The sequence below is a fragment of the Trichosurus vulpecula genome, chromosome 5, assembly GCF_011100635.1.
Source record: "Trichosurus vulpecula isolate mTriVul1 chromosome 5, mTriVul1.pri, whole genome shotgun sequence".
In the NCBI taxonomy this organism is placed as follows: domain Eukaryota; kingdom Metazoa; phylum Chordata; class Mammalia; order Diprotodontia; family Phalangeridae; genus Trichosurus; species Trichosurus vulpecula.
In genome coordinates this window covers 259033055-259045146 of record NC_050577.1, presented here as the reverse complement: position 1 = coordinate 259045146, position 12092 = coordinate 259033055, and the positions used below count along the sequence as shown (strand labels likewise).

The following is a 12092-nucleotide window of genomic DNA, read 5'->3' as shown; positions in this document are numbered from 1 at the left end:
GCTCTGAAAAGAGCAGTGCTTGGACTCTAAAGCTTGGGACAAAGTATTCTTTCCTCTACAAGCAGCTATATCCTGACAAAACGCTCAAGAGCCAAGTAGTTGGCTGGGAACATGAACAGGTAGCAAAAATGAATCTCAGGCTCAAACTCTGACTCAGACTCAAACTCTAGATTCCTTTTTTGGTGACAAAGAAGATCAAATCATACAGCCACAAGAAGTCAACAAAAGTCAAAGAACCTACATCAAAAGCCTCCAAGAAAGATATGAATTGGGCTCAGTTCATGGAAGAGCTCAAAAAGGATTTGGAAAAGCAAATAAGAGAAGTAGAGGAAAAATTAGGAAGAGAAATGAGAAGGATGCAAGAAAAACGAGTCAATGACTTGCTAAAGGAGACCCAAAAAATACTGCAGAAAATAACACCTTAAATCATAGACTAACCCAAATGCCAAAAGAGCTCCAAAAAGCCAATGAGGAGAAGAATGGCTTGAAAGGCATAATTAGCCAAATGGAAAAGGAGGTCCAAAAGATCACTGAAGAAAATACCACCTTAAAAATTAGATTGGAGCAAGTGGAAGTTAGTGACTTTGTGAGAAATCAAGATATTATAAAACAGAACCAAAGGAATGAAAAAATGGAAGACAATGTGAAATATCTCATTGGAAAAACCACTGACCTGAATAATAGATCCAGCAGAGATAGTTTAAAAATTATTGGACTACCTGAAAGTCATGATCAAAAAAAGAGCCTAGACATCATCCTTCAAGAAATTACCAAGGAAAACTGCTGTGATATTCTAGAACCAGAGGGTAAAATAGAAATTGAAAGAATCCACCAATCACCTCTTGAAAAAGATCCCAAAAAGAAAACTCCTAGGAATATTGTAGCCAAATTCCTGAGTTTCCAGGTCAAGGAGAAAATACTGCAAGCAGCCAGCAAGAAACAGTTTAAATATTATGGAAACACAATCAGAATAACAAAAGATCTAGCAGCTTGTATATAAAGTGATCTAAGGGTTTGGAATATGATATTCCAGAGGTCAGAGGAGCTAGAATTAAAATCAAGAATCCCCTACCCAGCAAAACTGAGTATAATGCTCCAAGGCAAAATATGGACTTTCAAGCTTTCTCAATGAAAATACCAGAGCTGAACAGAAAATTTGACTTTCAAATACAAGAATCAAGAGAAGCATGAAAAGGTAAAGAAGAAAGAGAATTCATACGGGACTTTTTAAATTTGAACTGTTATGTTTACATTCCTACATGGAAAGATGATGTATGTAATTCAGGAGACCTTTCTCAGTATTAGGGCAGTTGAAGGGAATATGGACAGAGGGCACAGGAGGAGTTGAATATGAAGGGATATCTAAAAAATGAAATAAATTTAAGGGGTGAGAGAGGAATATATTGAGAGAGGGAGAAAGAGAGAGATAGAATGGGGTAAATTATCTCACATAAAAGTGGCCAGAAAGAGCAGTTCTGTTGGGAGGGAAGAGGGAGCAGGTGAGGGGGAATGAGCAAATCTTACTCTCATCAGATTCAACTTGAGGAGGGAATAACATACACACTCAGTTGGGTATCTTACTCCACAGGAAAATAAGGGGAAGGGGATAAAAAAAGGGGGATGATAGAAGGGAGGGCAGATAGGGGGAGGAGGTAATCAAAAGCAAACACATTTGAAAAGGGACAGAGTCAAGGGAGAAAACAGAATAAAGCGGGAGAGGATAGAATGGAAGGAAATACAGTTAGCCTTTCACAACATGAGCATTGTGGAAGTGTTTTGCATAATTATACATGTGTGATCTATGTTGAATTGCTTGCCTTCCTAGGGAGGGTGGGCAGGAAGGGAAGAGGAGAGAGAATTTGGAACTCAAAGTTTTAAAAGCAGATGCTTAAAAACCATTAAAAAAAACACTGATGAAATTTTTTTAAAGTGTATTCTATATTATAATTATGATTTTGCTGAGTTAAATGAACTTTATTTATTAAAATTAACCCAAAGTTGTTCAGTATGAATTTTTTCTTTCATTTAATTCATCTTTGCAAGGTTTTGTTCATCTTATTTCCTAAGTTCATGAGGAAACCATAAAATTAAAATCTGAAAGTCTGTATTCGCTATAATCTTCTTTTGCTCCATTTTTTTGTTGCCTTGTCACCAGGCTTAGCAATTATTTCCACAGAAGAGTACACCATATAAAGACATCAGAGTCTGAAGCCTCTAAAGAATGTCAAGATATTCTGGCCTAATTGATTAGGATTCAATTTTGTATTCAATTGGAAAAGAAGCCAAGAGAACAAAGGGAAATGGGGCCTCTTAAAGAGGTGGATGTTGATGTAGGGTTGGCATTATTCAAAGGATTATATAACGTTATGCCTAGAAAAAAACCTCATAAGCCATTTAAACTAACCCCTTCATCTTACAGATGAGGAAATTGGCTTCTGGAGAAGTGGAATAATTTGCTCAAGGTCACACATTGAATAAGTGGCGATCAAGACTCCAGTCCAAATCCAGAGTCTAAGCTCAGTGCTATGTGTGTAGCGTATATGTACCCTATGAGGATATGTGCATAGGGTATATATACCTTGTGAGGATACTATGATAAATTTCCTGGACAGAAGAAGAGATTGTGATTGGGAAATTCTTATATAATGTACAACCATAGGTGAAAAAGATTTAAATGTGGTGTTTAGCATGACAATAGAAAACTTAGACCATGTTGTGGCGAATGCATCAATTGGGGCCTTTTTCCTTTTGATCACCTCTCCTTTTTTCCTTTTCTTCTATCCTCTTACTCTTCTTTCTTTCCCTTCCCTTTCTGTATCTCCCTTTCTCCCCTGCCTATGCTAATAATAATAGTAATGATAGCAAGCATTTATAGAGTTCTTATTTTGTGACAGGCACTATACTAAGTACTTTACAAATATCATTTTATTTAATTTTCACAACAAACCTGGGAGATAGGTGCTATGGTTATCCCTATTTTACAGCTGAAGAAACTAAGGCAAACAGAGGTTAAGTGACTTTCCTCAGGGTTATACCAGGGGCTACCCTGATGGTACTGAATTATTGAGTCTGGGTATCCAAGGAAGTAACAACTGATATAAAAGAGAGAATGAATGGGGATGGCTAGAGGTACATATCAGCAAAGCAACCACAGGATGTTACTACATCTCTGTTTTACAATGCATTCCTAAAAATAACTCAGAGATTTCAAGGTTACTCTGAATTAAAATGGAGAAATTCATCACCCTTACTATACCCGGAGGCAATATGGGTGCTGGACCAGGAGTTGGGAGAAATGAGGATTTAGTTCTTGGCAGATCACATGACTTGGTTCAGCTTTAATTTCCCTACTAGTAAATGAGAATGATAATACTTGCACAATCGTACAGGGCTGTTGTGAGGAAAGCACTTTGTAAACCTAAAAGCACTAGAGAGATGGGAGTTGTCATGGCTGACTATAAATCCATCTTCTGTTGTAAATATCCCAATTGCAAAGATGTATATTGATGAAGTAAAAAGAATTAATGCCATTCATATCTATAAAATGCCTGAGGGCTTGAGAGAAATTATCTCTAAGTACCTTTCCAGATCCCCACTGCTGAATTCTTGGCCAAACTTTTGAAGCCCAACCCAAGCTAGATAAGTTGGTTCACACTTATAATCCCTGCTGCCAGGCAGGCTAAGGCTGGTGAATCTCTTGAGCTGCAGAGTTCTGAGCTACTGCCAATCTGGTGTCACACTAATTAATGAATTAATATGGTGAGGGAAATTGAAGGGGCACCAGGTTGCCTTAGGAAAGGCAAAATGGCACAGGTCAGAAATGGAGTAGGCCAAAGCTCCTTTGGCCAACCAAGAGCCACTGGGTTGGGAGAGTGGTCCTGGCACTTATAACCTGGATGAGATAGGAAGACCCAGTCTTAAAAAAAAACAAAACAAAACCCAAAGTCCACCTCCTATATAGCACCTTCCTCAATCTCTCAGTCAGGATCTTGCCTTTCAGACCTAATTGTACTTTGTTTATACACTTTCGGAGCATTTTATACTATAGTACTATCTATGTTTATTATCTTACCTCCCTTATTATAGTGTAAGTTCTAGGAAAGCAAAGCCAGCTTCTTATCTAAATTTTGTTATCTAGCCAGCACTTAGCATGGAGATATGCACACAACACTGCAAGCACTTAGTATTTATCTATGGGCAGGACACTGTGTTAGTCACTAGGAATAGAAGGACAATAACAAAACTGTCCCTTCCTTCAAGGAGCTTCCATTCTATTTGAGGGATATAACATGTATCCATTCAAGTGAATATGAAGTATATCCAAAGTAAATACAAATAAATTTCATAAAGAGTAGATCTCATCACTAACAACCCAAGGGAGAGGTTGAAGGGAAGGAATCTAAAGGGGAGTCATTTAGGAGGAAGCAACTGAGCTTAGCCTTAATGGGAAATTGGAGTTTACAAGAGGAAGAGGTCAATGTATAAGTGAATTCCGTGATTTTAATGCCCTGGTTTTGCAAAGGGAAAACAATGTTGCAGAAGGGACTGATGGGAAATAGGGTAACTTTTCATTTTTCATAAACACTGTTTACCTGTGGAGAATGCAAGACTATATCTGACTATGCAATGCTCATAATTCCTGCATTGTAAAGATGGCAACATTTTGGCTCATTTCTCTGCGTAGGATTGATGCTTTAATTCATCTTAGATATTGATTCTCTTTCATTTATTGGGAGTAAAGGAAAAATGAAAGTAACCTGGTTTGGTTTTTATTTTTTTCCTCTCTGTGAAAATCATTATTTTTAAACAGGAACTTTGGGGGATTAGAGAGTTCCCTGCCCTAGAGATCTGAAAGTTCAATGAGGAAAAAGCAAAAGAACTGTATTTTATAAAAGAGACCAACTAAGAAACTTCTTGTTAAGGATAATAGAGTCAGTGCACCTGGGAGATAAGATACTTGAAGAAAATCTAAAACTACACAAAATGAAAACATTGGTTCTTGAAGAGGAGAGAGCTAAATGCATCTTTCTTCAGATTTAAAAGAGATTGAATTAACCTAAAGGAGCACAGCCAACATGGAATTTGGTGTCCTTCTCAAATGACAGAAAACATTGAATTATAAAGGCAGACTATCTTGACTTCTTCAATCAGATGTTCCACTAGGAAAAATATATATTACTTAACATTAAAAGATGTGAGTCTAGGCCTGATTTTTCTTATGATTCTTTCCAACATTATGATTAAAAAAATAATTCTCTCAAAGCTTACAAGCTTTACAGCACCTTTTCCCCTTGCTACTTTTATATTATATAATGAGCATATTAATTATATGCTCTTTCACACTAGAAAAAAAGTATTATTTTATTAATGACTCTTTGAAAAGTTCTTCATTATTTATCTTGGAATGTGAGAAGCCAGAAAGCTTTTCATTACTTTTTCTTTCTTCTTTAAAAAAAAAAAAACACTAGTAGTTTCTTAATGGTAGGATAGGAAGGTAAATGGTTACGGCTTCCAGTTCCAAGTTTTCAGTTATATGAAAAGAGGAATATATTTTATAAAATATCAGGATTTCAGTAGTATTCTTTAGCAATTAAACATTGTGGTTTAGAGAGACTATGTACCCTAAACAAAAATGTCTCACAAAGTTTTTTTTTAATTTACATTTTTTTTTGTTTTTGTGTTTTCATAATGGAATAGAATGTGTGTATGGTATGTATGTGAGAGAATGAGAGGTGGGGGAGGGAGAGAGAGAAGGAGGGGGAGGAAGAAGAGAAAGAAGAGGAGAGGGGAGGACAAGGGAGGGGAGGGAGGAGGGAAGGGGAGGGTAGGAGGGGAGGGGAGGGAAGAGGGGAGGAGAGGAAGGGATTAGCCAGAGGAAGAGAGAAAGAGGCCAAAAGACAGAGGCAGATAGAAAAGTGAGGGAGGGAGAAATAGAATCTTTCTTTCAGGCCCAGAACAGAGCAAGAGAGGATTTGATTAGCACACATTATGCAATCAGCATGGCCCATCCCCTTATACTCTAAATGTTCAGTACCAGAAGGGTACTGCTGGCCTTTGCTAAGAGCCAACTTAGCTCAGCTGCTCCTGTTTTTGGCCAACTGTGTTTCTTGAACATTAGGCCCACTGGAAAGCTCCAGACTGGAGATGCACAATTATAGTCCAGAGAGTGCATACATTATTCCAATTTTAATCATTTCTCATGCCATTTTTCCAATAGAGATCATTCCACAAGGCCTGCATATCTTACTCAAGAAACACCAATGCTTTTTGCCTGAGAACAACTATTCTATATCTTTGTAATTCATTCATGCTTAACTTACAGCCATTCTTATTTGTGGTTGGACCCCTGCCATATAAAATCTGCCTGCTCTTTCTCATCACCACCATGACAACTACCTTATATGGGAAAAGCACAGGGGGAAAAACTGAAGATGATAAAAATGATAAGATTTTTTTTTCTTTGTGAAATTGTTGCCACTAATATGCTTATGAAATTCTGTTTCTTCCTGACAGTACTATCACCTTGACAATAAATGCCCAGAGGATAATCTAGCTTTTTCCTAATGTTCTATGGAGTCAAGTGCCATTTTTGTCCTTTTCCAACAATGGCCTTCCATTTCTCAAAACTTTTCCTCTCAATCAGTTTCAAAGAAATTTTTCTAGTTTACTGTGACTGATAGACTGACTATAATTATTGAAAATCTTTCTTTCCTAACCATTGTCTCCTTTCAATAAAAAATAACCAGATCTCTCCATCAATATTGCTTTCTTTGTCTTAGTAATGATGAAAAAATAACATTCTTTGTTTGAGTAATGTTTCATTCTCATCTCATTTTCCTAATCATAAATGAGACTTTTTCTTTCTTTTTCAAGTTAGAGGACTGAGCAGATTTCAACGCTGAAAGAAGAGGAAAAGTAATGAGTTGCATCCAACACGCCTGTGTTCAAAGTATCAACCCTGACTGAGACTTAGGTATGTCAGAATGAAATAAGTGGGCTGAGCCCCTCTGCACCTACGCCCTCAATCTTTCAAGCATCTTCTTTCATTAAGTTATCAACTATTTGAGAAACGGGGTCGGGACATGTCCTTTGAGACTAAAAGACTGACAACAATGGACTCATTTCAAAGGCAATTTACTATGAGAATTAAGGTCAAACAATTATAATAATTCTAGAACAAATCTAAAAATCTTTTGAAGCTTTCTATTCTATATCAATAGCACTTTGGAAAGTTGTATTATCCCTAGTGCTTTTTATGAAAAAGTAATGCTAATTAATATAATTAATCTCATTATCAACATTCTGCAGAAATAGCCTACTTCTTACCTACCAAAGTAAACAAAGGCTTAATATTCAAAGGTAGATATAGAATTGTTTTTCCTTTGTTCTTGAATCTTAATGAAGGAGGTTTGGTGAATTTCTATATATGCCCTTTTGCAATAAGATTTAACTGTTGAGCAAATGAGAAACTTCAATATTGTTAATATAGTTTATCATAAAAATAATCTAGCATTATCAAAATATTTTAAAGTAAATCAAGGTTTGCCAAATGCAGAGTTACTTCACTAGGGTAATACACTTATTCTAATTGACCGTGTTTGCATGGATGAGGGACATTGAATGAATCTTAGAAAGATTCGTTGCCTTTTAGCCAACGGGTCACAGAGCCTTGACAGAATGTTAATTTGACTACACTTGCTAGCTGGTCCCTTCAGTCGAGCTTTAGGTAGCATATTCAATAACACATCATTAGGATAGACAGAATCATAGGACTAGCTGGGACCTAATAAGGCAAGCCAATCTACGTCAGGGCATCACCATGATCAAAAACTACTGCATTATGGCCAGTCTCCAGATGTTGTAGAGATTTTGTTTTGGTTTGGCTTTCACTTATCTCTTTTCCTCCCACTTAATATAATAAAATAATTAACAGCATTTTTCTAATCAGTTGGCTTTTATCAAGCATCTTGATTCTACCCAACCTCTGTGAGTACCCTTTGATACAGGGTTTGTTTTTGGTTGTTTTTTTTTTGACTTAGGTTCCACAGAACCCAAGGGGTTCATGGACAGATTTTGAGGGGTCTGTGAACTTGGATTGGAAAAAAATACATAATACATCTTTATTTCAATATAATTGGTTTCCTTTGTAATCCTATACATTTTATTTTATGTATTTAAAGACCTTATTCTGAGAGGCGGTCCATAGGCTTCACCATCAAAGGGGTCCACAGCACATGCATAAAAAAGGTTAAGAACCCAGACTTTAGAGGCTCATTGGGCATTAACAATTCCATCAGCAGATTCTATGAAGCAGAATTCAAATTCTCTCATCCTTCACCACACAATACATTGTTAATGTTTTCACAATCAGGTTTAGGAAATCTAAGTCTCTGATCAAGAGGTTAACAGGCTAATTATTAATCATTATTTGTTATGGGTGCCTCTTTGCACAAGCTTAAAAAGATTGTGATTCAAAGAGAATTTATTACATTTTTACTAATCTTGACATCTCCAAGCCTCCCTTAAGAACCTATTTCAGCATTTAATCACCTCTATTATTAGTAAAATTTTAACTAGAAGATTCAGATAATCAAAATAGTCACATAAAGCTGGAAGAGCCTTGATTTTTAAGATTTTTAAGGGACTGACATAGCCAGCACAAATTTTGTGTTACGCAATTTAATCTACCTTGGAAGGACAAGGGGTTGGGTTACCCTTCCAGGACATTAACAGGCAGTGCCAGGCAGTTTCTAATCATCAGTCTCTCATGAGATAAGGGATTTTATTTTTGGTCCAGACCGATGATTTTGTTGGCACAGGGAACTTCAAATATGGAAACTCCTTCCACTGAGGCAGATTAGCACCTCATTCACATCCTATAGAGTCTCCTGCAACACTAAGAGGTTTAGTGTTCATGGGCAGATAGATAGACTGAGTCAGAGGCAGGATCGATCCCAGGTACTTCTGGTCCCAAGACAGGCCCTTCTAACTAGTCTTGTATGACTGCCTCTGAAGGACCAGTGGGCATTTAACAAACAGCCCTGTAGCTGATTTTTACATTACCAGGACCAACTAATGAGCACAATTCTAAAACAAAACTCATACCCAAAATGACACTTGGATTTGATTATACCTACTTCACCTTTATCAGCCAAGCTATGTATCATGTTATATGCCAAGACTAGGCTTGTACCTACCCTAGTCGTCTTCACTTTATTTCCAGAAGAACAACTCCACCCTTTCCGATCTGGAAGAACTTTACATTCCTCTCCTTCAAGACATGGCTGCATGTGACACCACCATTTCTGCTCCACTATTGAAGCTTCAGGAAGGGGAAAAAAATCAAGTCACTATTTTCCTCCCTGTTCATTATTTCTTGTGGTGTTATAGCAAAACTACGTGGGATGGGGAGTAAGGGAAGGAAAGGGGATGAAAAGAAGCATGATTTCCATTCGTCAGTAGGTATTCTAGGTTTTGAGAAAAGTCCCTTGATTTTAGCCAAAGGGACCTTGAATGATAGATGCCTAGATTTGCTTACCAAATTTATTTCTCGATACTGTTTACAGTCTCCTAGACATCAAGCATATCGACAGGTAGCAGTATTTCCATTTTAGAATGAATACAGAATTCCCCACAAACAAACCGAATCTCTGGGCTGGTGTAACATTAATTTTATATTATAGGCAAAACCCAGCACCATATAATCTGAAAAATGCTCACATCAGCATTTAAATTCTATATAACATTATATTGAGATTTACTTATTTGAAAGTAACAATCACAGTGAAGGTTTTACTAGTTATCAGATAAGAGCTCTGCTTAGATAAGATGACTTGACTTGTTTCCCAAAAAATCGATGAGGTAAAATTCATTGAGAATGAAGGACACTATAATTTGAATTTTTAAAAGAATTCCTAGCATTTAATTGTTTTAGAAAAGTAATATCAAATCATTAATTTCGTTTCTTCCCATTTTTTTTACATTCTTTCTTGTCTGGATTTGAATAAAATGTCAACCAAAATAAAGAGCATGTGCACTGCTAAGCAAAATATATCAGAATGTCAATTAAATATCATTCACTAAGAAACAAAAATGACTATCAGGACTTGCATATACATTTACAGGATTGGGTTTCTGAAGTAGCAAAAAGATCTTATTATAAAGTGTTATCTGTAGAAGAGCATAGAGGCTCTTCTTTCCCCCTAGCCCTGATGCTATGCCCCGCCTCCCACTCCAGGCCAATATTATTTTAAATCACCAGAACACGGAGGGGGGGGGAAGGGGGAAGGGTGGAGAGACATGGAGAAGGAGGGAGGGAGGGAGAGAGGGGGGGGGGAGGGCGGGGGAGAGGGAGGGAGAGAGAGAAAGGGGGGAAAGAGAGGGGGAGATAGAGAGAGGGGGAGAGAGAGAGAGAGAGAGAGGGAGAGATAGGGAGAGAGAGGGAGAGGGAGGGAGGGGGAGAGAGAGAAAGACTGAGAGAGAGAGAGAGAGAGAGAGAGAGAGAGAGAGAGAGAGAGAGAGAGAGAGAGAGAGATTCAGTGAAACAATTCAAGAAATCGCACCATCAACACAAGAAGGAGCAGCTCTAGTGGTGCCTGCCACCTGCCCTGGGAAGCATGAACACTTGACCGTCTGTGATCTTTCTTCTATCTTGTTCTTGTTACAACATCTGTGAAGCGCCACCACCTCACAGGTTCCAGTTTTAACATGGTGAGCTGTGCAAACAAAAACAAAAAGAGAGAGCAAGATGGCATATCAAGGCAACTTAGCATATCTCCCCCCTTCTAATCGGAAATACATTAAATATAGCTCTATATGAAATCTGTCGTGCATGAAACTAGAATCCCAATGATGCAACTTGCTAATGCAAATTTGATTTCTTTTCCAAATGTAGTAGCACTAGTTCTGTCAGTAAATACTTGGTGAAGCAAGAGGAATTAGTGAAAACAGTCTAGTGAACAGTTAGAGCAATCTGAAATATAAAAGCATTGTAAGAGACCATCCAAAATGCATGTACTTGCATAATAAGTACCGTGGGTAGCTTTTTTCACACCTTTCTGTTCAACTCGAAAATCAACATATTATTTTCCTTCAGTGCTGTACTTTTTTTTCAGCACTTCTCCAAAGTAACTCTCCTCTGAAATAAGACACAAAGATACACACACACACACACACACACACACACACACACACACAGAGTCCTGAAAACCAATGTTCCATAAATATCTTCCAGTATCTTCAATGAATTGAATGCTTAATATTTGTTTTGCTTCGTTTTTTTTTTCAAAATAAACTATTCAATGGGAAACTCAACAAATGGACAATCTGGAGATTTCACTTACTTTTTACCATACCATATGATCTTCAAAAAGGTCATAAGAGTTTGCATTTGTACAGACTTCTCTAACCCTCTGCACACATCCTCATACAAGAAGGAAACAGACCAGAGATGACTCCCTGGACAGCCACCATTGGATATACCATTAGAGTCTGGGGGAAATCATTTCCTGTCTGCAACTTCAATCCAGTAGGCTTAATCAGAGCAATACTCAATAAGGGTTTTCATTTGTGAAGAGTCCCAATATAAACAGGACAGGTGTTAAAGATGTTTAAAGGAATCTAATGGAACTTTTTTTGAGGGGGGCGGCGTTTCTACCACAATCCACCCATCTCCTCAGACATTCACCTGGCTGCACTCACTTTGAACTTCTTTGACTTCTTAATCAAGCCCTAGTGCTGGATACTTCCCAAACCCCCCTTTTTAGTTTCCTTTTGTGTGTTATTTTACCTTCTTAGACTGTAAGCTCTTTGAAGATAGGGACTTTCTTTTGCATACTTGTATTTCCAGGATGTAGCACAGTGCCTAGCACATAGTAGGCACTTGATAAATGCTTATTGACTATTTATTGGCAAGCAACCATCCTTTTGACCTAAAAGTCACTTCATGACTTCAGGCCTAAGGTACCCCATTTGTAAGATGATGATAATATTATTCTACCTACCTTTCAGCGTTGTTCTTTGAAAACCTTAATTCACATCAGAATTCCAAGCTGTCATATTGTTGCACAATTATTTCAAATTAATCACAAGCC

General features: G+C 37.5%; 1 protein-coding gene across 1 annotated transcript in view; it reads right to left on the bottom strand.

Annotated features, from left to right (window-relative positions):
- The window catches only part of TAFA2 (TAFA chemokine like family member 2), a 139507-nt gene that overhangs the window by 29664 nt on the left and 97751 nt on the right, over positions 1–12092 (bottom strand). Inside the window, exons 2-3 of the mRNA XM_036758350.1 lie at positions 10563–10715; positions 9198–9322 (exon numbers count right to left, since the gene is read on the bottom strand). Coding sequence (XP_036614245.1) covers positions 9198–9322; positions 10563–10715 — 278 coding nt within the window. The remainder of the gene's footprint in view (positions 1–9197; positions 9323–10562; positions 10716–12092) is intronic.